This window comes from Meriones unguiculatus, chromosome 4, assembly GCF_030254825.1.
Source record: "Meriones unguiculatus strain TT.TT164.6M chromosome 4, Bangor_MerUng_6.1, whole genome shotgun sequence".
Classification (NCBI taxonomy): Eukaryota; Metazoa; Chordata; class Mammalia; order Rodentia; family Muridae; genus Meriones; species Meriones unguiculatus.
This window is the reverse complement of record NC_083352.1, coordinates 87,869,634-87,892,001: the sequence shown is the minus strand read 5'-3', so window position 1 is coordinate 87,892,001 and position 22,368 is coordinate 87,869,634. Positions and strand designations below refer to the sequence as shown.

Sequence of the window (22,368 nt, the reverse complement as noted above, 5' to 3'; positions counted from 1 at the left end):
AGTCAATCTGGATGAGAAGGAAAATAAAGGCCAGAAGCTTGTGGAGTTACAGGGGTTGGGTTGACAACAAAACCTATAGAAATGGGAGAACTGAAGGATTCCCACAGAAACTAAGTATGTTACCTTTTGTCCTTTATGGTAACTTAAAAAAATTTTTCCACTTGTGTTTTGCCTAGATCTGTGTACCAAATGCGTGCAGTATTCATATAGGTTAGGAGAGGGCATCAGAATACACATAACTGGAAAAAGCAGTTGTAGCCTGGCCTGTACTGGAAACTGAATGCCAAGTTTTCTACAAGAGCACTAAAAGCTCTACTGTGCCATCTGTCCGGACTCATTTTTGATACTGTGTCTCCTGCAGGCTAAGTCTGGGCCAGCACATGTAGTTTAAGACTAATTTTCCTTGAAGTAGGCATAAAATCACACTTGCCTGCAGCTCCTTTGACCTATGTGACTTACCACCATCACTGGAGCCACCACACAGTACAAGACTCCAAGGTCTAGGCATCCAAGCTGGTACTCAAGCCTGGGCTACTTAGCTCCCCAAAGTTGTATTTTGTTTCTTTGAGACAAAACTTATACAGACCAATCTGGCCTGGAACTCAGCTACCTGTTTCCCAAGTGCTGGGATTACAGGCACAAACCATAACAGCAGCTGTAAAAAGGCACTTGTAAACAGTTTTTTAATTGTAAAATCAATGCTACGCACAACAAACTCAAACAAGAACACCAGTTAACTTAAATTAACACCAGTTTTGAGAAAACCATTTTTATTATCACTGCCCAGCTTGTGTGTGCAGGATCATGTACCAAATGGCCAGATCTTCTAAAGAACATCTACATAACATTTCATGTTTCAAGAGATGAAAATAACTGTACAAGGTTAAGTACAAAAGTACACAAGACAGTGGACACGAGAAAAATCTATGTATGAGATTTTATCCCACCAGAAGCTTTAATATATTTGAAAAGTAGAATTCATGAACTAAAAAATATTGTCCTTCTATAGTCCTGTCAAGTTTAATGGAAGTGGGTTTAACCTGATTACAACACTAACACCAGTATCACTGATCTGATATTTACAAAAAAATCGTATTTTTCAATAAATTAAAGTCAATGCAACACCCATGCAAGCTAGAATGCTAGCTGTTTGGTGAACAAGGACCTGACATAGAACAAGTCTATAAAGTCCCACATTGATATTTTTCAAACTGTATCCATTCCACGCATTGAAGATGTGAAACCCAAACCCATTCCTCTTTGTGTGTGGGTTTGTGATCTTGCCATTTCATACTGAGCATCAAGATTTCGAAAAACTTCTTCTTGTTGCTTCAAAGTCTTGTAACTTTCTTCATCAACTGAACTACAGCCAGCTTCATCTTCACTCTAAATATCAGACATAAAATGTTAACTTTTAACCTTTTATTATTATGTGTACAGTCTGCTGCCTGCATTCATGCCATTACCCCATGTGTGTACAATGTTTGCAGAGGCCAGAAGAGTGGTGGTTCTTTTAAGACTGGAGTTACCAACAGTATCCATGTGGATGCTAACAAGAACATTACATGTTTTAACAGCTAAGCTACCTCTCCAGTCCCAGATATAAAATATTAACCGTGATAGTATGTTATTACAATTGTTAAGTGCAAAGACATGCTCTGTGTATGGAACATAGCACAGAATCAATAATTTATTGTTAGTGGTGTGATGATAAACAGCGCATCCAAAACTGAGCATATAACTGCCATACATAAGGATAGGTATGTTTCAGGGAAGGAAGTGCTTGCTACTGTTATCAGATTTAACAGAAAAAGCTTTGCAGGCATTGGTGGGAAGAACAGTGATGGTGGAAGCAGCTAGTAGCATGGAGATTATTCTGCTTTGTTAAAGTAAAAGCCAGTTTAGGTTAAACATTACTTCAACAAAGAGGCCCTTTTTAAATTATAACAAAATTAAGAGTCAAGGGCTTGCATAAAATTCCCTATACATTAATGGTTCAGCAAAGTTGTTTTTTTTTTTATATATATATCTGAAAGGTCCCATCACATAATCTAAATGAGCATCAGTATTTTCCCAGAAAATTCATCATTCCTGTTTAAAACTTTCATTAAAAGATCAGGAAATGGGGGCTGGAGAGATGGCTCAGAGGTTAAAAGAGCACCGATTGCTCTTCCAGAGGTCCTGAGTTCAATTCCCAGCAACCACATGGTGGCTCACGACCATCTATAATGAGATCTGGTGCCTTGACCTCACAGGTTTCCACATAGCCCACGTTGTCAAATTCTCAGTGGCTGAATATGGATGATACTGAGTGACAGAGGACCTCAAGACTACTAAGAAAGAACTTTACCAATAATGGCAGGTAAGGGTCACACGCATTTGATCTTAGCAGCCAGGAGGCAGGGGCTACACACCAAGATCCTGTCTCAAAAACAAGACTCTACCAATTGGGTTACATTTCCAATCCTATTTAGATATTTATTGACTGGTTCTTTAAAGACAGGGTTTTCTGAGTAACAGATCCAGAGCTGTGCTTGACAGCTTTGTAGACCAGGCCAGCCTTGAACTCAGAGAGACCCACCTGCCTGTTTCCTGAGCATTGAGATTAAAGGCGTGACTCACCACGCCCGGCCTGTTTTAGATTTCTCAATACAGGGTCTCTCACTGGGCAGTCTCAGCAGGCATGATCATTGTCCAACAGTAAGAATGACAATGACATAATGTCTATGAGATTAACCTAGAGAACAGAGACATTCTCAATAAAGTACTTGGAACTGACATACTACCAAAATACTTCGATGTTGGAAATTGATGTTGCCATGAAAACAGAAGTTAGGATCACCCCTAAAGCATAACTCACCTTAATGCCCATTAACTTCCGAAATTTGACATTTTGGTCCTTGTTTCCAAAATTCAATTTTTCCCATATTTCAGCAGACTGAGATTTGTCCTGTTAAGAAGTACTGAATTTTAAAATACATAAAACTTAATAGTTTATTATGTTATAAATTTCAAAATACAGTCAAGATAAAACATTAAGTCAGGTATTCAAAGTATTCTATGCAATTTTTCCCTGTCTTAACACTTACGTAGTTATGAAGGAAAGATATGAGTACCTCAGAATAAATCCCATATCCACTGAGAAATCATCTCACACTCTGTAACCGAAGCTGTCCTGAACTCCTGATCTACCTGTCTCAGACACCCAAGTGCTGGGACTACAGGTATGAGCTCACAATGTACCTTTGATCAAGCTGCTTAGCAACATGCCCCCCCTTAATGTATGAAAATAATTGGTTTTCTTCAAAAGCCTGGTTAAAACAAATTCAACATTTGACATTCCAATACAGTATTATCATCCATGAAGCCACAATTGAGAATCATTCAAACAAGCCACAACTTTCCCCCTAAGTAATCACGGCAAACTCGTATTATAACCAGGCTCTTTGAAATGACAGCCTTCACTTTATTTTATGCAATTACTAGTAGTGAACAACAAAGGGACACAAGAACTTACGCCTTCTTTCTTGCCTTGCCAGAGCATTTTCCTCTTTTTCTCTTGCTCAGCAAATTTCATTGGATTCACAGCTGCTGGGTTGTAGTAGCTGGGCACAGCTATGCCGGTTTCTGCCAATGCTTTAGCTTGGAGGGCTGCCATTTGAGCTGCCATGGCTATCTGAGGAGTCACCTGTGTTCCTGATGCTAACAGTGCAGCAACGTTGAGTACAGAACCCCCAGTGGCTGCAGCTGCTGAAAAACATAAGACATAAGCTGTCTTTAAAGACATAAGCTGTCTAATTCACACAAAAATAGTTTGTATATAAAACCTTACAATTTATAAAAGGGCAGGATAATTTTCACCAAATGTAAGGAAATGTTTGCTCACAATGCATTAACATGTTAGTGTTCATCAATAGACATTTGCTTATTATCCCCAAAGAAATGTACCCATAATAAGAAGGCATGATTTCAGTAGAAATGAACTAAGGTGCTAGTAGCAATTTTAATGAAAACATTTAGAACAAGAACAATTTAGGGCACTGCTCACACCCAATAGATGGTCAAGTGTCAGACTCTTCTAATAAGTTGCCACCTTTAAAGAAAACAATTTGTATGTTGGATAATTGCCTTCATGTACTATGTATACTACAGGCATGCCTGGTGCCAGAGAGCGCAAGAGAGCACTGGATCTCCTGGAATTGGTGCTAAAGGTAGCTGTGAACTACAATGTGGGTGCTGGGAAATCAAACCCAAGTCCACTAAAAAACCAGGCAGTGCAGCTAAGAGCCAAGCTGGCTCCCCAGTTCTCTATCCTCTCCTATTCAAGACAGGGAACTACTATGTCATCCTGACGGGTTTGATACTATGTAGACTATACTAGCAAAAACCTCAGAAACTGCCCTTACTCTTGTCTCCTGAGTACTAGGATAAAGGCCTGAGGCACAATTCCCTGCCAGAATGTAATCCTTTCAAAATATTCTTCTACACCTTATGTAACAGCTGTCTGGCCTTGAATTTGCAGTGAGCCTCCTGAGAGGTTAGATTTGGCCTTAAAAGTTCTTAAGCTAACATAAGAAGCCAGCTATGGAGGTTTATTACCAAGGATAACCATTATTCACTTGTCAAAAAATTATCTGCTCATGAGATAAACTGGTGGGTAAAAAGTCTGGCTACCTAAGTCTGATTCCCAGAACCTCCAGGAAGAGAAGTGACTCCAGAAGTTGTCCTCTGACCTATACATGCACACACAATGGCATGTGAGTGCTTACACTTATGCAATGGGCACAGGCACAGGCAGGCACGCACACATGCACACCCCCCCCCACAAAAAAAAAAACAACAAAACAACAACAAAATGATCCCAACAGCAGTAACAGAAAACCCAAATAAACCTACAATTGAAAGAGCTGGGTGTGGTGACACACACCTGCTAATTAATAACAGTACATAGGAGGTTGTCATAGAGAGAGCACACATTCAAGGCCTGGATGAGGTCCAGGAGACTGTCTCAAAAATCCAAAGACTGGGGTAGACAAGATGGTAATGGATGAAGGTGCCTGCACCAAGAGAGAATGAATAATCCAAAGTTGTCCTCTGACCTCCACACATGCTCTGTGGCAAAGCAGGCAAACAGACACAGACACAAACACTGTGTAACTAAAAACAAACAAAACACAACCCCCTAATCCAAGACATATAAATATATTTGGATTTCCAAGACAGGGTTTCTCTGTTTAGCCTTGGCTGCCCTGTAGTCATTTTGTAGACCAGGCTGGCCTCGAACTCGGAGGTCTGCCTGCCCTTGCCTCCTGAGTGCTGGGATTAAAATCTTATAAAAAACAAATGCACAAAGGGGCTGGAGATATAGTTCAGTAGCAGAGTGCATCCTTGGCTGGGATTTTTCTCCAGCCATACACATCTACACATAAATTTTGGTTTGAAGACAGGGTCTTACAAAGTTGAGATCCACCTGCCTCTGCCTCCCAAGTGCTGGGATCAAAGGAGTGTGCCCATATGAGAAGATGAAAGCATTTCAAGTGTTTATATACTGCCTTGATGAGAAACCGGGATTAAAGTAATTTTTAAAACCACACAATTCATAGTAAGTTACCTGCAGCCATTTCTTGTTGTTTTTGCTTTTCAACCATTTCCTTTTCTCGCTGTTCTTGTAATTTCTTTGCCCTTTCCAATCTAGAAAAGACAATTTAAAAGGTTTTGATGTAAGCTAGTATGTAACATCATGGTATATACACAAGTATTTTACATACAGAACTTTAAAATAGTATTACATTTTTATTCAAATTAGGTAACAGTTAATATTTCAATAAAATTTTTACACGCTTCTAAAAAGATAGGATTGGTTTATGTTGTGATTATGCTGCAGTGCAAGGAGTCATACTGGCTGTTTTTACCCATGTAGATTATGCCATTATAATGTTTTGAAATGTCTGTGTGTCTTTTTTTGGAGGCAGACTCTCAAATAGCTTTGGCTGGCCTCGAACTTCTGACTCTTCTATCTCTACCTAGTGGGATCACATGTGTGTAACCATAACTACTCTTTTAATTTTTGAACGGAACAGTCAAAAACAGGTTTTCTTTGTGTAGCCTTGGTGGTCCTGGAACTCTCTGTGTAGACCAGGCTGGCCTTGAACTCAAGAGATCCTGCCTCTGCCTCCCTAACCCTAAATGCTTGCACTACCACAGCCCCTGCCAAGTTTAAAATGTAAAAACCCCTAGCTAACTGCAGCAACACAAACATGTAGTTATCAGCACTCCTCAGAAGATTAAGCGAAGAATTACTTAGTGAAATCCTGTTTAGAAAAATCAAAACAGCTAGGCGGGGTAGTGTATGTCTTTACCCCAACAGCTGGGAGACATAGGAAGATCTCAGTGAGTTTAAGGCCAGCCTGGGAAATATTGTTAGTTCTGAGATAGCCAGGAACACTCTGCTTTACAAACCAGCAAACCAAAAGGTCTCCAACTTCTGTCAATACTGGCTATGAAAGCAGAGATAAAATTCAAGCCTGCAAAGCACATAGTGGTGCTAGGTAAATTATAGTGTAGACTCAAGTGGTAACACAATGTTTGTAAAATACTGCTTGGGCAAGAGTGAATGAACCTAGATATAAAGAGGATAATCTCAACAAGGAAATCGATGATTAGTAAAGAACTGGTAACAAAATATAAATTTCAATATAAAACAAGAAGAATTACACTTGATATTAAATTAATTTGTTCAGATTAATTTCCTATACAGCAGTAAGTAATAACATCCAGTTTTAAAACTTACTTATTTTTATTTTGTGAGCACTGACTGGTGTTTTGCCTTTGTGAGGGTGCTGGATCCCCTAGAACTGGAGTGAGGTGCTGGGAATTGAACCCAGGTCCTCTGGAAGAACAGCCAGTGCTCTTAACCACTGAGCCATCTCTCTATCCCCTATCCCAGTTTTTAAATGGAAAGCCCAGGTCAAATGTTATGTTTTATTAATGTCCAAAAGAGCCATGATGAGGAATAGGTTATTTTTTTGTTTTGAGACACGTGCAATGTATTATTAGTGACAGTCAATGGGTATTTGCAATTTTTTTTTTTCCTTTTCAGAGTGTCTCATATAGCCTTGGATGGCCTCAAACTCAGGTAGTGAAAATAACCTTAAATTTATGGCAATTACTGCTTCTACCACCCAAATGCTAGGATTAGAGATGTGTGCCACAACTGATTTTTATTAAGCACATAAGACAACTCTTGAGAATAAGCTTCTGCTTATGTTAATTAGTGACTGCTTTAAAATCTGACACTTAAAACCAAACAAAAGAAACATAAGTTCATGTTCTTCTCCCCCACCCCCTTTTGGTTTTTGAGACAGGGCTTCTGTGTGTGTAACCCTGCCCTGACTGTCCTGGACTCACTTTGTAGACCAGGCTAGCCTAGAACTCAGAGGTCCGCCCTCCTCTGCATCCTGAGGACTGGGATTGAAGACAAGACCAATATACTTCACACATTTCTTTTAGAGGGTTTCCTGTCTACCTGCAACACTAAGATCACTGATAATCTAAATCGAATGGCTTGTCAGTAATAACTACTTCACACTTCTTCTTTTTGGTTTTTGAAGATAGGGTCTCACACAGGCCTAACTAACGCTGCCCTCAAAGCATCTATGTAGCCAAGAATGACTTGAACTGATCTTCCTGCCTCTCAACGCAAGAATTACAGACATGCACCAACATACCCAGCCTGTAACTTTACTTTAGTAGTAATTAAAAAAGAAAATATAATAGATGAGAGTATAGAAGAAACTGCAAACCAAGGCTTGGAAATACTGTCTGTTAATAAACAAACAATTATAAATTAGATTTTTGTAGCTCTGTCTCTAATTGAGACAAGTATTGGTTGCACTTGTAGGGCCACTGCAGGTTGGAACCAACTCCATCCACTAAGGTGAACGGATGAAGAAGGGGTGAGCTCACACCTTTGCTGCTGCTGTTCAGTGGAGTTTCTGCCAGGCTGGCTTCACAGGGCAGCAGCACATCAGGTTACACTGTGATAACTGTATTTTTATAATGAAAAAAAATACAAACTCAATTTTGTAAGAAAAATAGAAAAAAGAAAAAAAGAAAGAAACCCCAAATCCAAAAAAGTATAATTTTCAGAATATGTAAAAAATTGCAAACAAGTTCTCAGCTCTTGGCCTCCTGAGGCAGATCTTTGATCCTGCATATTTCAATCACAGACCTGCTCTAATGTGGCCACAGAACCACCCATCACGCAAGCAGAAACTTTGGAATTGCAACATTCTTTCTAAACTACAAGCTATATATTGGCTTATGATGTGTACCTACTAAAACTACAAACTGGTGACAGAATTCTCAGTTTTCAGGTGGTTTTCTTTAAGGAAAAAAAAAAAGTAAAGACAATGTAGAGGTCCTTGAACCATATTTAAAATTTTTTTCAAATGTAAACATAAGACATCTGATTCTACATTTCTTTCATGAATATATATGTAAAAAAAAATATATATATATCAGTCACAAAGGCAAAAACTTCCCAGTCTTCTTGGATGTGCAAATTAAAAAGAAACAATAAATCCCCAACTAAAAATCTACTCAAATCACTCTGTATCATAAATGTGCAGTTATGGTTAGATTTTTTTTGGGGTGGTGGTGGAAGGATTATCCTGAGTTAAAAGCTTATCTACACAATTGTCCAGCTACTTAAAATTGAAAAGAAAACAATATGAATTAGATGGAAAAAACACATACCTCCTAGCTAACGCTTCCTGGGCATCCATTGCTGTGTTTCTGCCTCTGAAGGGAGGTGGACTAGGTGTCCGGCTTAGGCTTCTGCTGAACCTTCTTGGTTTTTCAACTCTCTTCTTTCTGTCTCTGCAATAAACAGTATTTTGTGACACACATTATGGCCACCCAGTACTTATCTTCAATAAAAAAACAAACAAAAACTTAATTTTTTTTTTTTTTTACAAAGTCCCAACAAAAATAAAAATGGCACATTAAGAAAGTGTACATTTTTTTCTTGGGGGGAGGGAGGTTAGGGATCTTCATATATGTTTGTGCACTATTTACATGCTTGGTGAAAAGGCTAGAAAACGGTACCAGATGTCCTGGAATGGGAGTTACAGATGGCCAGGAGCAGCCATGTGAGTGCTGGGAACTGAGCAAGAGTAGTCAGTGCTCTTAACTGCTGAGCCATCTCTCCAGGCCCAACAATCAAATTCTAAATTTCTTACACAGCGCCGGTGTTACAGCTGGAATCACACTGGCTATTTACAGCTTTTGCCTATATAATTCAGTGGTACAAATATTAGCCTCATACACTGTTCACCCTGTATGTTAGTATGTACACAATGAGGACTCAACTATTCCTACTACTTTAAAATTACTGTCTCAGATAATAGTTATTAATATCTAAATTAAAAAAAAATGTAAAAGAAAAACTTCATCTGATGGGTTTAGAGATGTTGCTGTTTTTTCTTCAGGAGGACAGAAGTTCAGTTCCCAAGTGTGCATGCTGGCGGGCTCAAAACTGGCTACAATCATTCAATGTCTTGTTCTGGCCTCAACTTTTAAGAGGCAAACAGGTCCTTGTGTTTACTGATAGCAGAAAGAAATGTTAAACACAGGACTGTTTCTTCAAAGGGAGAGATGTATAACATATTTTCTACCCAGAGGGCTGGGAATGGAGGCAGTTAATAGCCTGGTGACCTCTGTGCTATCTTGTATGGCCAGCCAACACCAGCTCCCCAAGACCCTTACCTTGAGCCTATATCACTATCTTTCTCCATACCCTTCCCTGCTTCCTTAGTTAATCTAGAAAACCTATCTTTATGGAAGATGTCACTGACACAAGAGTTTTGACTTACTCTCAGCAGGAAATGTTTTTATAAACTGTGTTATGCTTAAATAAACTACTGGGTGTCAGACTCTCAAAGTTTGTATCAACACTAGCTACTGAGTCATGTAAAATTAGATTTCCTTCTTTCCTCTAAGAAACTGACAACCTGGCCTTGGTGTTTGAAGAGACATCCAACATCTACTGGTGTCTGCATACACAGGAAATATACACCCACACATGAAAACAAATCTTAAAATAAGTAAGGGAGGGAAGGTCATTGATCTGGACCAATAAGAAACGTCAGTGAATCAACTGCTTGAAAGGCAATTAAAAGTGAGTTGCAACAGACTATATTTAGAATATATGTATAAACAAATACATACATGCATATAGTAACAATGAAGAATGAAGCCATGAGTTTCAAGGAGACTGGGGAAGGGTATATGGGAGGGCTTAGAGGGAAAAAAGTAAGAGAGAAATGCAACTAAAATGAAACCGTCAAAAGAAAAAAAAAAATCCAGCACCTGGGAAGCTGAGGGAGGAGGACAATCTTGTGAGCCTATGACCAGGCTGACATCTCTAGGCAGCCAGGGCTGAGAATGACACACACACACACACACACACACCCCCTTTGTCCAAAACCCAAACCCAAAATTTTTAATTCCTGAAATCCTGGGGAGGAAGAGATCTTTTTGAGCACGAGGCCAGCCTGTCATTTTTGGCCAGCTAAAGGCTACACTGAGACTCTAATTTGAAGAAAAACAACAGATGACAGCTAATACTCCTCTCTGCACGTACATGGAACACAGACATCCCACCAATGGATAGAGATGACTCCGTAGATAAGAGCATCCCTGGTCTTTTAGAGGACCTGGATTTAGTTCACTGCATTCATTCAGAGGAACTAGAGTTATGAATAGATGTGAACCTCTTCTGACTTCAGGTAGCAGGTACCCATGCGGGACACACGGACGGACGGACACACGGACACACACACAGGCAAGCCACTCAAACACATTAAACAAACATGAATGCACACAGCATACATACATACACAGACTTAGGCAAAATCACCCAAACACATTAAAGGAATGAACAGGTAAACTAGATACATAGTGTTAACTAACATACAGCAAGTAGCAGTCACCAAAATTAGCTCTTGTGATAAAAAAAGGACTATAAAGCATGTCTACCAAGGCATACCACTAGGCCCTACATTTGTTTTTATTGATGAGGTAATGGTTTATTAAATTATTTTAGATTAGTAAATATAATTATGCTGTACAACTGAGAAAATCTAGTGAGGAGTCAGCTAAACTTTACTCAGGACAATGAACACTTACCGACTCCGACTCCTTGATCTACTCCTGCTTCGAGTCCTATGTCTGTGTCTGGATCTTGATCGGGAACGTGTTCTGATCCTTCGTTTTCTATCCCTGCTTCTAGATCTTGACTTCTTCCTGTCTCTGCTTCTGGATCGAGATTTTTTCCGATCTCTGCTCCTTGACCGAGACTTCTTCCTTTCCCTGCTTCTACTGCGATGGCGCCTGAAATTCAAGTGTACAAACTTCTAATTGCTCATAGTTACCTGCCCTTTTAAGGACAGGGTCTTATTACATATTCCAAGGCAGATCTTAAACTTCTGATCCTCCTACCATTTATTTCCTGAAAGCCAAGATTGCAGGCCTGTGTAACCATGCCAAGCTCAAATTGTCTTTCCCATTCAACACCTTATAAAGTAGCTAACCAAACAACAACAACAACAAAACAAAACAAAACCAACCACCAAACAAACAAACAACCCAAAATATACCCTCAAACCAGCAAAAACAAAGAAACAAAAACCCCCACTGCATTAACAGGATAGGAAAGGGGCTTTTTTCACCCCTAGTTGCCTTAGGAGCTACTCTTGGTTGGGCTCTCTCTCACACCTAAAGCAGAATGGGCATCAAAGAGGACAAAAAATAAATTAGGGGAATAGCTCCCCCGGAGTTTGTCATTAATTGCCAACTTGTTATAAAAAGTGCAAATTACATGCTTGGGCAACAGCAGACTCTGGAGTGCAAATGGTCTTGTCAATTTTCTAGCTTTAATTTGAAATAGATATATGCTTCGCTGGCCAATATGGTATCCATCACTGCAATGGTAAGAATATAGAACTGGGCACATGAAAAATACTACAGTGCATGCACACTTGCTGTCACTGACCCAGCTGAAACACAACAGAACAGACTGGTAAAAGAAAACCACAAAATTTCTTAATAAAGTTTGTCAACATTATTTTAAAAAACAAACAACAAAAAAGAAAATGGCTTTTGTTCATGTCAAAATATATCAAACAAAATGTTTGATATCATACTAATTACTGCCCAGTCCGCATCAAAATTAAGTGGGTTAAAGATGGGTTCTTTAAAAGCAAAGAAAAAACTCCCCACACTGGCCCTGGAGAGACGACTCAGTACTCTTCCTAATGTGCCTAACTCCATGTCCAGGGAATCCAATGCTCTTCTGGCCTCCATAGACACAAGTCACACATGTAACACACATTATAGCACAAAATATCCATACTCATTAAAACAACCTACATATTTAAACCATGTCTCCATTTTCCAAAAGCTGTTTTACTTGACAAAATATAATACAATGTTTATGCCACAGTGTTTTTGGGGGCCTGGGGAGTCGGAGTTGACAACAGAACTGAGTCAAGCACCTATTGTGCTCAGCTTAGTGTGGCGATTCTTGCGTGCCTACAATCCCAGCAGTCCAGAGGAACACTGGGATAACTGCAAGTCTGAAGCCTATCCAGTGCTGAAGCATACCTTTAATGCTAGCTTAGAAGACTGAGCTAAGAGTACAGTCATAAGTTTCAGGCCAATCTAAGCTACAGAGTGAGCCCTGACTCAAAAAGTAGTAAATCTGTTAAAAAAGAAAAATACAACAAATAAGTAAGCCTGGCACATGCCTTTATTCCCAGCACTTGGAAGGCAGAGGCAGGTAGACCTTAAGTTTGAGGATAGCCTGGTCTACAAAGTAAGTTCCAGGACAGCCAAAAATGGAAGTTACACAGAGAAAGCCTGTCTCAAAACCCAGACCTGGGCCCCTTCAAACATCAAAACAAAATATAGATCAAATGATGAAGGGGGAACAAATTCTGTACCAATTCTATAAAAGAATAGATCTTGGCTTAATAAATTAACAATATAAGCTTTCCAAGGCAAGTGAAAAGGTTAAAGGTCATTTAGTCACTAATTAAATGTGGTAATCTTTCAGTCTCTTGGAGGCCAGTTTTTTTTTAATGAGAAAACCCCAAAGGGTTTTTTTCTTTCAGTGCGGTGGACGGATTCCCAGGGCTTTGGACATGATAGTTCTCAACTTTACCCTAAGATTCTAAAATCCTTTAGTTATCAGCTGATAAAAGAACTGCATCAACAGAGTAAGAAATGACTAATATCCTATTTAAGGTTCTGTGTCTATAATGCTAGGCTAGGTATAACCTGTAAGGGAAAGCTGACACTTTACTGCAACACCAAAACTAGTTACCTTTCACGCGATCTAGATCTTGAGTGACTCCTGCCCCGTGATGACTTCCTTTCTTTGCGTTTGTGTCTGTCCTCACCATTTTCAGATGAATTTAATCGCTCTCTTCCTTTTTCAGAAGAATGTTCTTTGTCATTGTGCTCCTCAGACTTGTGTCTCTTAGAGGACTTATCTTTGGATTCATGTCTTCTTGCCTGTTTTAACAAGAAGTTGGTTCTTTCAGGAAAATAGTGCAACAAAAAGAGTTAGTATGGGTATCAGTAAACAAAAAATGTTGTGATGCAACATTAGTAACCTTAGGAACGTGTGGCAAATACAATCATCTAGCTTCGTATGACTGAAATGATGCATATGTAATCACAATTTTCTTATTAAGACACAAAATTACAGTTTGTTCCTTAAGTATTTTAAAAGCGATTTAAAAAACAGATAATGAAAAGCCATAGCTCAAGCAGAATTCTTACTTAAAAATAACAAAACCCACCTCTAAATCCAAAAGACACACTAGGAGTTAAAAAAAAAAAACAAAAAAAAAAAAAAAAACACAACAACATAGGGCTGGGTTTTGTGGTGCATGCCTTTAATCCCAGCACCTGGGAGGTAGAGGCAGGTGGATCTCTGTGGGGCCAGCCTGGTTTAAAAATTGAGTTCCAGGACAGCCAGGGCTGTTACATAGAGAAATTCCATCTGGAAAGACTAAAAAACCCCACAATACAACAAAACCCCACCAACCAGAAAATAAAAACAGAACTGGGGAAAGCTCAGGAGTAGAGCATCTCACTAGCATGCACAAAGTACTATGTGGAATTCCCAGTAATAGCAAAATAAAATTACAAAGAATCGCACCACAAAATGCACTTTAAACAAAGCAGCAAAGTATAATTGAACAAAGGTTAATACTTCCTGCTACTTCAAATTATGCAGAATAGCAATATTCCTTTAACTAGCTGCACTTCCTGCTACATTCTATCCAAATGACCTTATCTTTCATCTACTTAGCTTGCATAAATCCCAACAGGCCTCAGGTTCTATTACATTTTAAGAACTTAGGGGCTGAAATAAGCAACTCTCATTTTAAATTGAAACCCAAAAAAAGTAAAGCAGGCTAACAATTCCTATGTCATAAAATACATACTTTGAAATTAACTGTATGATCAAATCTCAACCCCACCATTCAAATGCTAAATTTCCAAGTATTAATATATTTCCCAACCCAAACTTGTAAAGCCCACCTTGTATTTAAAGCTTAAAATCCCACACAACTCAGGGTAAATTAAATTTAAATTGAAGAGAAACTCAGAGCATCTAAACCGTTCTCTCCTATTTCGTATAAAGAAGACCTGAAAACACATCGCTTCACAGTAATTCAACTGGGCTTTGATCCCCATCTTTGCTGCTCAGGCCACCACTTCTCTACCATAACACAACATGGTTATTTCCCCCAGTAGGCCATAGCATATTCCTTTTGACTTGAGGCTAACTTTAAAAACAAAGTCAAAATACAAACCAAGAAAGTGGAGCCAATCATTTAAAAACATGCACAATGATACATCTGAAAATGATCACAGTGACTTTTTATTTTGTAGAAAAATAAGAGACCTGGAGACACAAGCTAAACCTTAGTTTTATGGCCAGTTCTCTATTATATAACCTTAGAAAATGTTCAACTTTGCCATATAGTGGCAGACTAGAAAAGCTTTAAGTGGTAAAATTTCCAGAAACTTTAAAGAGTTTATTTTAAGCCAGTTTTCAAACATAACATTACCACTAATTTTGTAAAACATTAAAACCCTTAACTGATTTAAGAGATATTTAAGGGAAATAGGAGTTTGAATGACTAATAGTTACCTTATCATGAAGTAGGCTTATTATTTTGCTATCTGAGTCTGCAGCGTCTTCAGTTCAGTCTCTTCGCGCATTAGCACGCTGAGTATGATTTATTATAGAAATGTTATCATGTGAGCTAAACAAAATAGTCATTTTCACAAAAACTCTCCTAAATTAAAAATTTAACAGAGCTTCCATTAGGGGAAGAGGTGAAGTCCCTGCCCATATTTGTTTTAGGAGTCCCTTACCCAGCCCCCTGAGGCTCTTTTCCCTTTCTCACTGCTAATTTATCTTCCTGGGTAGCTCAGGCTCATCTTCTTAGGTGGGTGAGGCAAGTTAACTCCTATGCAGTATAGCTGCTGCCTTTGTTTTTCCTAAGGCTTTACTGTAAACATCACCTCTCCAACTGTCCCTCACATTCTATTGCAACAGTATTAGGTTCACTGAACTAGCTTCACTAAAGAAAAGAAAGAAAACTCAGTATTTTCAATGAAGAAAAAGTAGCCCACTAATAGGGTACTGACAAAGATGATGCTATTTAAAAATCTTGAGCAGTTGTCAAGGATAAGGAGACCTGGGACCTCAGATTAATGGAAGCTCTGTATCACAGGCCTAAAAATCCAGCTTATTCTTCATATCATATTTTATTGTGAATATTTTCACAATATAATAAAAGTTAATAGCTTTTGAAGGTACTTTCTATATAAACAACTATCTTCTTGAAAAAAATGATGAATCCAAATCATGCTTATTTTAAAACCCAATTAACCTTTTAAATTTCAAGTTTGGGTACTTACCTTGACATGGCAAACAGTCACACAAACATTTCTACCAGACACTTTACAAGAATTTTAAAGCACCTATTCACTACAAAGTGTTAATTACCTCTTTGCTTCTGCTCCGGCTCCTGTGTTTTCTTCCATCGTTATCTGTGAACACACACAAAAAGCCAAAATACATGAAGACACAAACATCTTTAACACATAACGATATATCAATAAAAGTCAGTACTACAGGAGCTTCTAACAAGATCCAAGTTTGAACCGAAAACAAAAGGGGAGGAAAAAAAAAAAAAGCAAACCAAAACAAAACTACCTCCTAATTTTCTAGTCAGGGCAAAATGCAGTGCCTTCCAATGACTACATTGTTTCTTAGTCACTCTTTTTAAAGCTTTGTTTTAATGTTTTGAAATACAATGAGTCTTACTATGGTACCCTGGCTAGCTGGGGCCTGGAACTTGCTATGCAGATTAGGTCTTTTTCTGCTTCCTTTTGTGTGCACTATGCCTGGCCGGTTTATTACTGTGTATGGGCCCACAAGTGCAGGTCAGAGGAAAAAACTTTGGCGAGTCAGTTCCCTCCTTTCACTTTTATCGGGTTCTGAGGGTTGAATGTAGGTTGTCAGGCTTGCACATACATGCCCTTACCCATATTAAGACAACTCAGTCCTGGTGTTCACACACCTGCTGTCTCACACACAATAAACTTAATCACTTTTAGACAGGGACATGAATGTGTGCACATAAAAAACAAACAAACCAGGTTTGGGCTGAGCACACAATCCCAGTATATAGGAGGTTAGTCCTCTGGGTTAGGGAGACTCATCTTGAAATAAACAACTAGGTGGGGGAACATTTGACATGATCTATAGTCAAAAGAATATTAGCGAGACATTTTCTTTCTTACTCTTCCTTTTTTTGAGGTAGGGTTTTTGCAGCCCAGAGTGGACTTGAATTTTTCTTCCTTCTGCCATGTCACATCAAGGTAACAAATGTTCATTTTAAAAGTGATCACAATGCCCATCAAATGTAAACATATCAAGGAATGACTGAACTCCTGGTACAGCTTCTTGTTTTTCAAGACAGGGTTTCTGTGTATAGCCGTGGCTGTCCTAGACTCAGTAAGACCAGGCTGGCCTTGAACTAACAGAGATCCACCTGCCTCTGCCTACCCAAGTGCTGGGATTAAAGCTATCATAGAGGGGCCGCTCAGTTACAGCTTTTAAATAAATTGCTCTTTTGTTTATTTAGTAACTTTGCAATGCTAGGTTCTCATGTAACCTAGGCACTCAACCAATAAAGTCATACCCATGCTGGGTGCAGTGGTACACACCTATAATACTCTCCCATTCTTTAAACAGCAAAATGTCACAACTTCTACACGAGTTAGTTTCCTTTGGTTTTGAGATAGTGTCTCACTATTTAGCCAAGCTGGCCTGGAACTACTACTCAACCCATGCTGTGTCCTCATACTTATAATCCTTCTGCTTTACTCTTTAAAGTGTTAGGATTACAGGTTTGTGCCATGTTCAGCTGGTTTCATCTTTTTGAAAGGGCACAAGAACGACAGGCATTTGCAAATATCAAACTTGCTTCAGACATACTGTAGAGTACTGAGTTCTAGCCTTAGCAATGGAAAAATACAATACAAAACCTCCCCATGCAGGTGTTACACATAGATTAAATATATGCAGAATATACTACCATCACATTAAATTCCTTACCTGATTTTCGTTTTCGTTCTCTTGACCTTGACCGTGACCTTGAATAATGATGTTTGGAGGCTCTAGGAGAAATAGATACATCTGACTGCTCTTTTTTCTTTTCTCTATCCGGTGATGTCTTTTCTGGGGCTAATCCATCTCGTTCTGTATCAGTCGCCTAAAAGTTAAACAAAAACCATCAAAGTTAATCGTTGCATTTTATCGTTGGTTTTTAAAAGGGCAAGGAATGAAGACAGTTCTGCTTCACCAGAAAAAAAAAAAAAAAACAAACAACCAAACCCAGACAAGGCCGATTTCAAGTGGATGTACGTGTAGTAAAGTAACAGATATAAAGACTTTACTCTAGAGATCTCCAATAAATATTTAAAGAAACTATAAAACTTTAGATGTGTGAATTAAATTTGCTGACTTGCCAGTAATCAAATTGCTGTTCATTATCATTAAAAAGCTATTTAAAATAAACTATTAAAAGTTTAATTAAAGGTACGTAAAACTGTAAGATTAAAGCAGCATAGGGAGTATGTCTAGATTATAAAAGAATAAGCAAAAAATTACCTTACCTGAGAACCTAATTAACCTTCTTTAATGAAAATATCCCCTTGGCACAGAGGTACAGCAAAACATGTTCTGCCTCTCCGTATTTATGCTCTGGGCTATGGAAACATCAAGCCGTTTCCACGTTAAAGCATTTTAGTATAGGCAATATTACAATATAAATTTTATTTTTGTAGTGCTTAGGATTAAACCCAGGGTCTCATGCTTGTTAGGCAAATTCTCTATCATTGAGCTAAATCCCAGCACTTAACAAAACTGAAACAAACACAATGGCACACACATTTTCAGAGACTAGATTTACCTAAGGTTCAATTTATCATTTGTTAGTTTACAGAAGGCCATCCATCTTTTGTACTCTTAATAGCAACCAGAACAAAAACTGAATAAATGCTTGAGAAATTAATTTCAGCTGTAGCCCCTTCACCAAAGCTATTCCCGGTTGAGGATGTAGGTCAGTGGTGGAAGTGCCTGCTTTGCATGTGTGAAGCTCTGTCTTACATCACTATCACTAGTGTTGGAAAGAAATTCCTAACTACCACCAACCCTATTTCTGAGAACTGGATGATCCAAATAATGTTTTACCAGATTACTGTTAAAGAGGAGTGGAAATGTATGACACTACTCATGCATGAAACGCTAAAACATTTTAATTAAAAAGAAAACTACTAAAGAGGCTCATTTAAGCTGGAATAACAGAAAGTATCTTCAAGGATACACTAAAATCTCAAAGCTCCCTTGAGTTGAGCTTGATTTTTGAGATGACATCTCATATAGACAAAACAAGCCCTTAAATTCCTGACCCTTCTACCTCCAGAGCACGGAATTTAAAGATTCACACCACCAAGACCAACATTCAGTTGGATTTTGCTAAGAGGCACTGGAAGCAAACAGAACTGAACTGTATGTAGCGGAGTGTAAGGTATGACTAGAGAAAATAATAGGAAAATAAATCTGCTCACCCAGGAAACAGATGACTCAGGACAGGAGCTGGCATACTCCATTACTGTTCTGCACAATCCTTGAGCCATTTTTCGTTTTTCTTTTTTGTTGAGATAAGGTCTCTTTTGGTAGCCCTGACTGGCCTAGAAGTCACTATGCAAAACAGGCTGGCCTCAAACTCTGGCACCTGCCTGCCTCTGCTGACATTAAAGATGTGTGTCATCGAGCCCAGCTGAAGAATAATTTTTATCTTTAAAAGGACTGGTAAAACAAACAACGTGAAACTACAAATCACCCTTAAACCAAAAGTATTCACCAGCTACTCCTTCTATCCAGCGTTTACCAGCTTTCCACTTAGAACTTCAGAGGGATAACTACAGTATTCATCAGGGAGAACCGCCATCTACTTTTTCCCTTGGGAAGATTAGTTCAGAAACTAAGTACCAAAATAAAGAAAGTGTATTACTTTACTGGGGCACAAAGTGGGTCAAAACTAATACTAGATGACAATAATAAAATGACACACAAAAAAGGACAGGTTTGGGGTTGTAAAGATGGCTCAGCAGTTAAGCACACACAAAAAGACAAACTTAAGACTGGAGGTGAAAGGCATAAATTAGCTGCTAAGCTACCAATTGTGGCTCAAAGGAACCTTAAGAAACAGAAAGGAAGCAACCAGCTACAGGAGAGATTCTCATTCCTGCATACATATTCTCCACAATTTTGTGTGGAAAGGCATTTATCCTCCAGGATCAAGGTCAACCTTATTTTACAGCCGATACTACCCAGAACCACTAGCTGACTCCCCTAAAACACTATATTCTCCCTGTCTTTACTATCTCCTAGTAATATAGGTTGCTTTATTACACTATTAAGGATGACAGTGATCCAAATAACATTTTCTTTCTTTCTTGTCTTCTGTATTCTTAAGGACCATGTCAGATTGGTCAATGATGTATTTTCTCCACTTAAAAAGCACCTCAAACAGCCAGGCATGGTGATTCAGGCTGTAATCCTAGCACTCGGGGAGACAGGGGCAGGGGAGAAGGATCCCTGTGAATTCAAGGACAGCCTGGTATACAAAGTGAGTCCAGGACAGCCAAGGCTACACAGAGAAACCCCATCTTGAAAAACCAACAAACGCAACAAACAAACAAACCATGAACCCTTTCTCCAACTAAGTTTTGAGGTGATGTCTGTCTGCTGAGTGTTCAAGGCTGCCCTCAAGCTTTTCAATCACCTAGTGAAGCCTCCCAGATGTTAGGACCACAGCATGTCAGACACATTTTTTTCCTGAGAACCAATATGAGACTGAAAACTATAGAAAAACGCAACATTTAGTCCACTATAGTTTATTCTGTAATAGACGCAGAATCTGAATAACAAAGGAACCAGTGTGTAACTCTCAGGTTATTAGCAGTCACTTTCATATGCAAAACTACAGAATAAAACACACCTTACCATGAAGCTCATTAAATAATAGGTCTGTGGCCCCCCAGCACAACTTTTATTTTCCTAATGATATTTACAATACATCAAAGATAGAAAGCCTAATTATCAAAATCACTCAGATTTACTTCAGTTTAGTAGAAATCCATATAAACATCGCCCGCAAACTGCCTTCTATTTACTTACTGGGAGTATAAGAAAGCCAACCGATTTCTACAATTTACATCGTGAAAACCCTAGATAACTGAAGCACAGAATACAAACCCTTTTCAGCGCAAAGAAAGGTGAGCAGCACTTTAAACACTAGGCTGACTCTCTGGAGGACTGCCTTATAGTGGAGGGCACTGCAGAAACCGAGCTTTTATTTCACTTAAAATAACGCAAGAAAAGCCAATACTACTCTTCAAGTATATTAAGAGGTCCAAGACACTACTTATAAAAACATTAGTTTGAGAATTTTTTAAAGCCTAGTCTTTTTGAATCCTCGTAAAAACGCTAAATTCAAGCAGAGGGTAGTGAGATGCAGAAAAACTATCTGTACCATTCTAATTCCCAATTCATCAGAAAGAGTAATCCTTAGCTAAAATATGAAGTTAAAACGAATTAGTCATCAAGGAGGACTACATAATGCGCTCCAGAATAGTTTTTCTCGATAAGCAGAAACAAATGGGCATATCCATGGCAGGCTTTCTGTTCTAACAGGTTCCCTAGGTACGGCTTTGATATAAGTCAAGAAAGGGGCCTTCAGGATAGCCAGAATTTCTACAGAGATATCCTGCCTTCCCCCCCCACCTCCCCCCCAAGGTAACACGACTCGCTCTGGGGCACAAGTACCAGGGAATGGAAGTGGATAATCAGACGAAATTTTACTCTTCAAAACAATCCCAGTTCCAAGCGAGAAGGTTCACAACGACAAACACTAAGCAAAATTAGGCAAAGTACCCCAAATCACTAAGGGTTCGCCCAAAAGGATAAGAATGTCTTGTAAAGAGATTGCCTTCTGGGCCAGGTACTTTCCAGAGAATGCTTATGGTCTTTTTTTTTTCTTTCCAGTAAAATGTGATAAAGCACAGAGAATGAACTGAGAAGCCCTATAAAAACGCCAACACATACCACTGGTCTGGGTCAAAGAGATGAACCCCACAGTTCGGTGGGCTTCTGAAGAAATATGGGGTGATGGAAGTGATGAGGAAAGTTCTGGAAGAAAAGAAAGCCATTCCCTGCGGCTCCCCACCCCCATCCACGCCGCCTTACCTCCCCCTCCCTGCAGTAGGAAGCCATGATGGCGAGCGCAGAAAGCTGCCGCGGCGCCATTTTGTCCACACACAAGCCCGGACAACAGCCCCGAGAGCTGTTCGCCCACTCTGTAAAGAAACAACGAAATACACCCAGCCCGGGCTTCAAGATCGAGGTAGTACCTACCGCCATGGTTTTTGAGTCCCGGCCGCTAAGGCGGCGCCTCTGCTTGCCGCACTCAACAGTACTGGCCGACGCGACGCTTCGCCACAGACTAAATCTCTTGCGCGAGAGACCCGGATGGCACAAAAGGGCTGAGGCCCGGCGCGACGCGCAGCTTGCCGGGAGAAAAAAGGGGTGGTGATAAGAGTTTCTATAACAACGCGGTTCGAGGCGGTGATTGGTCCGTTCTTGAAAGGGCGTGGGACGAAGCCTATGAAGTGGGTAGGGCCAAGAACACAGCCTAGAATGAGGCC

At 39.3% G+C, this 22,368-nt stretch overlaps 2 protein-coding genes across 4 annotated transcripts in view; one reads left to right on the top strand and one right to left on the bottom strand.

The window, feature by feature from the left end:
• Positions 1–753: 753 nt before the first annotated feature.
• Positions 754–22,238, bottom strand: Rsrc2 (arginine and serine rich coiled-coil 2). 3 transcript variants are annotated; one of them, XM_060382373.1, is made up of 12 exons: positions 22,079–22,226; positions 18,274–18,366; positions 17,714–17,870; positions 16,097–16,140; positions 15,233–15,310; positions 13,388–13,600; positions 11,191–11,394; positions 8,758–8,880; positions 5,612–5,691; positions 3,518–3,750; positions 2,861–2,950; positions 754–1,386 (listed from the first exon to the last, which is right to left on the bottom strand). In XM_060382373.1, the coding sequence occupies exons 5-12, from the start codon at positions 15,238–15,240 to the stop codon at positions 1,207–1,209; spliced, it is 1,131 nt and encodes a 376-aa protein (XP_060238356.1). In that variant the 5' UTR covers positions 15,241–15,310; positions 16,097–16,140; positions 17,714–17,870; positions 18,274–18,366; positions 22,079–22,226; the 3' UTR covers positions 754–1,206. The 3 variants fall into 3 exon arrangements, with proteins under 3 accessions (XP_060238356.1, XP_021518003.1, XP_021518004.1); XM_021662328.2 differs by lacking the exons at positions 15,233–15,310; positions 18,274–18,366 and having other exon boundaries at positions 13,388–13,578; positions 22,079–22,238; XM_021662329.2 differs by lacking the exons at positions 15,233–15,310; positions 18,274–18,366 and having other exon boundaries at positions 3,518–3,747; positions 13,388–13,578; positions 22,079–22,238.
• Positions 21,966–22,368, top strand: part of Kntc1 (kinetochore associated 1) — a 75,184-nt gene continuing 74,781 nt past the window's right edge. Inside the window, exon 1 of the mRNA XM_060382371.1 lies at positions 21,966–22,067. The gene's annotated coding sequence lies outside the window, so the exon portion shown is untranslated. The remainder of the gene's footprint in view (positions 22,068–22,368) is intronic.

Coding starts and splice junctions, on each gene's coding strand:
- Rsrc2 (XM_021662328.2), bottom strand. Junction 11,395..13,387: donor AGATCTAGATCGCGTGAAAG/GTAACTAGTTTT, acceptor CTTGAATTTCAG/GCGCCATCGCAGTAGAAGCA. Junction 1,387..2,860: donor GGAAGTTAATGGGCATTAAG/GTGAGTTATGCT, acceptor TCTGATATTTAG/AGTGAAGATGAAGCTGGCTG.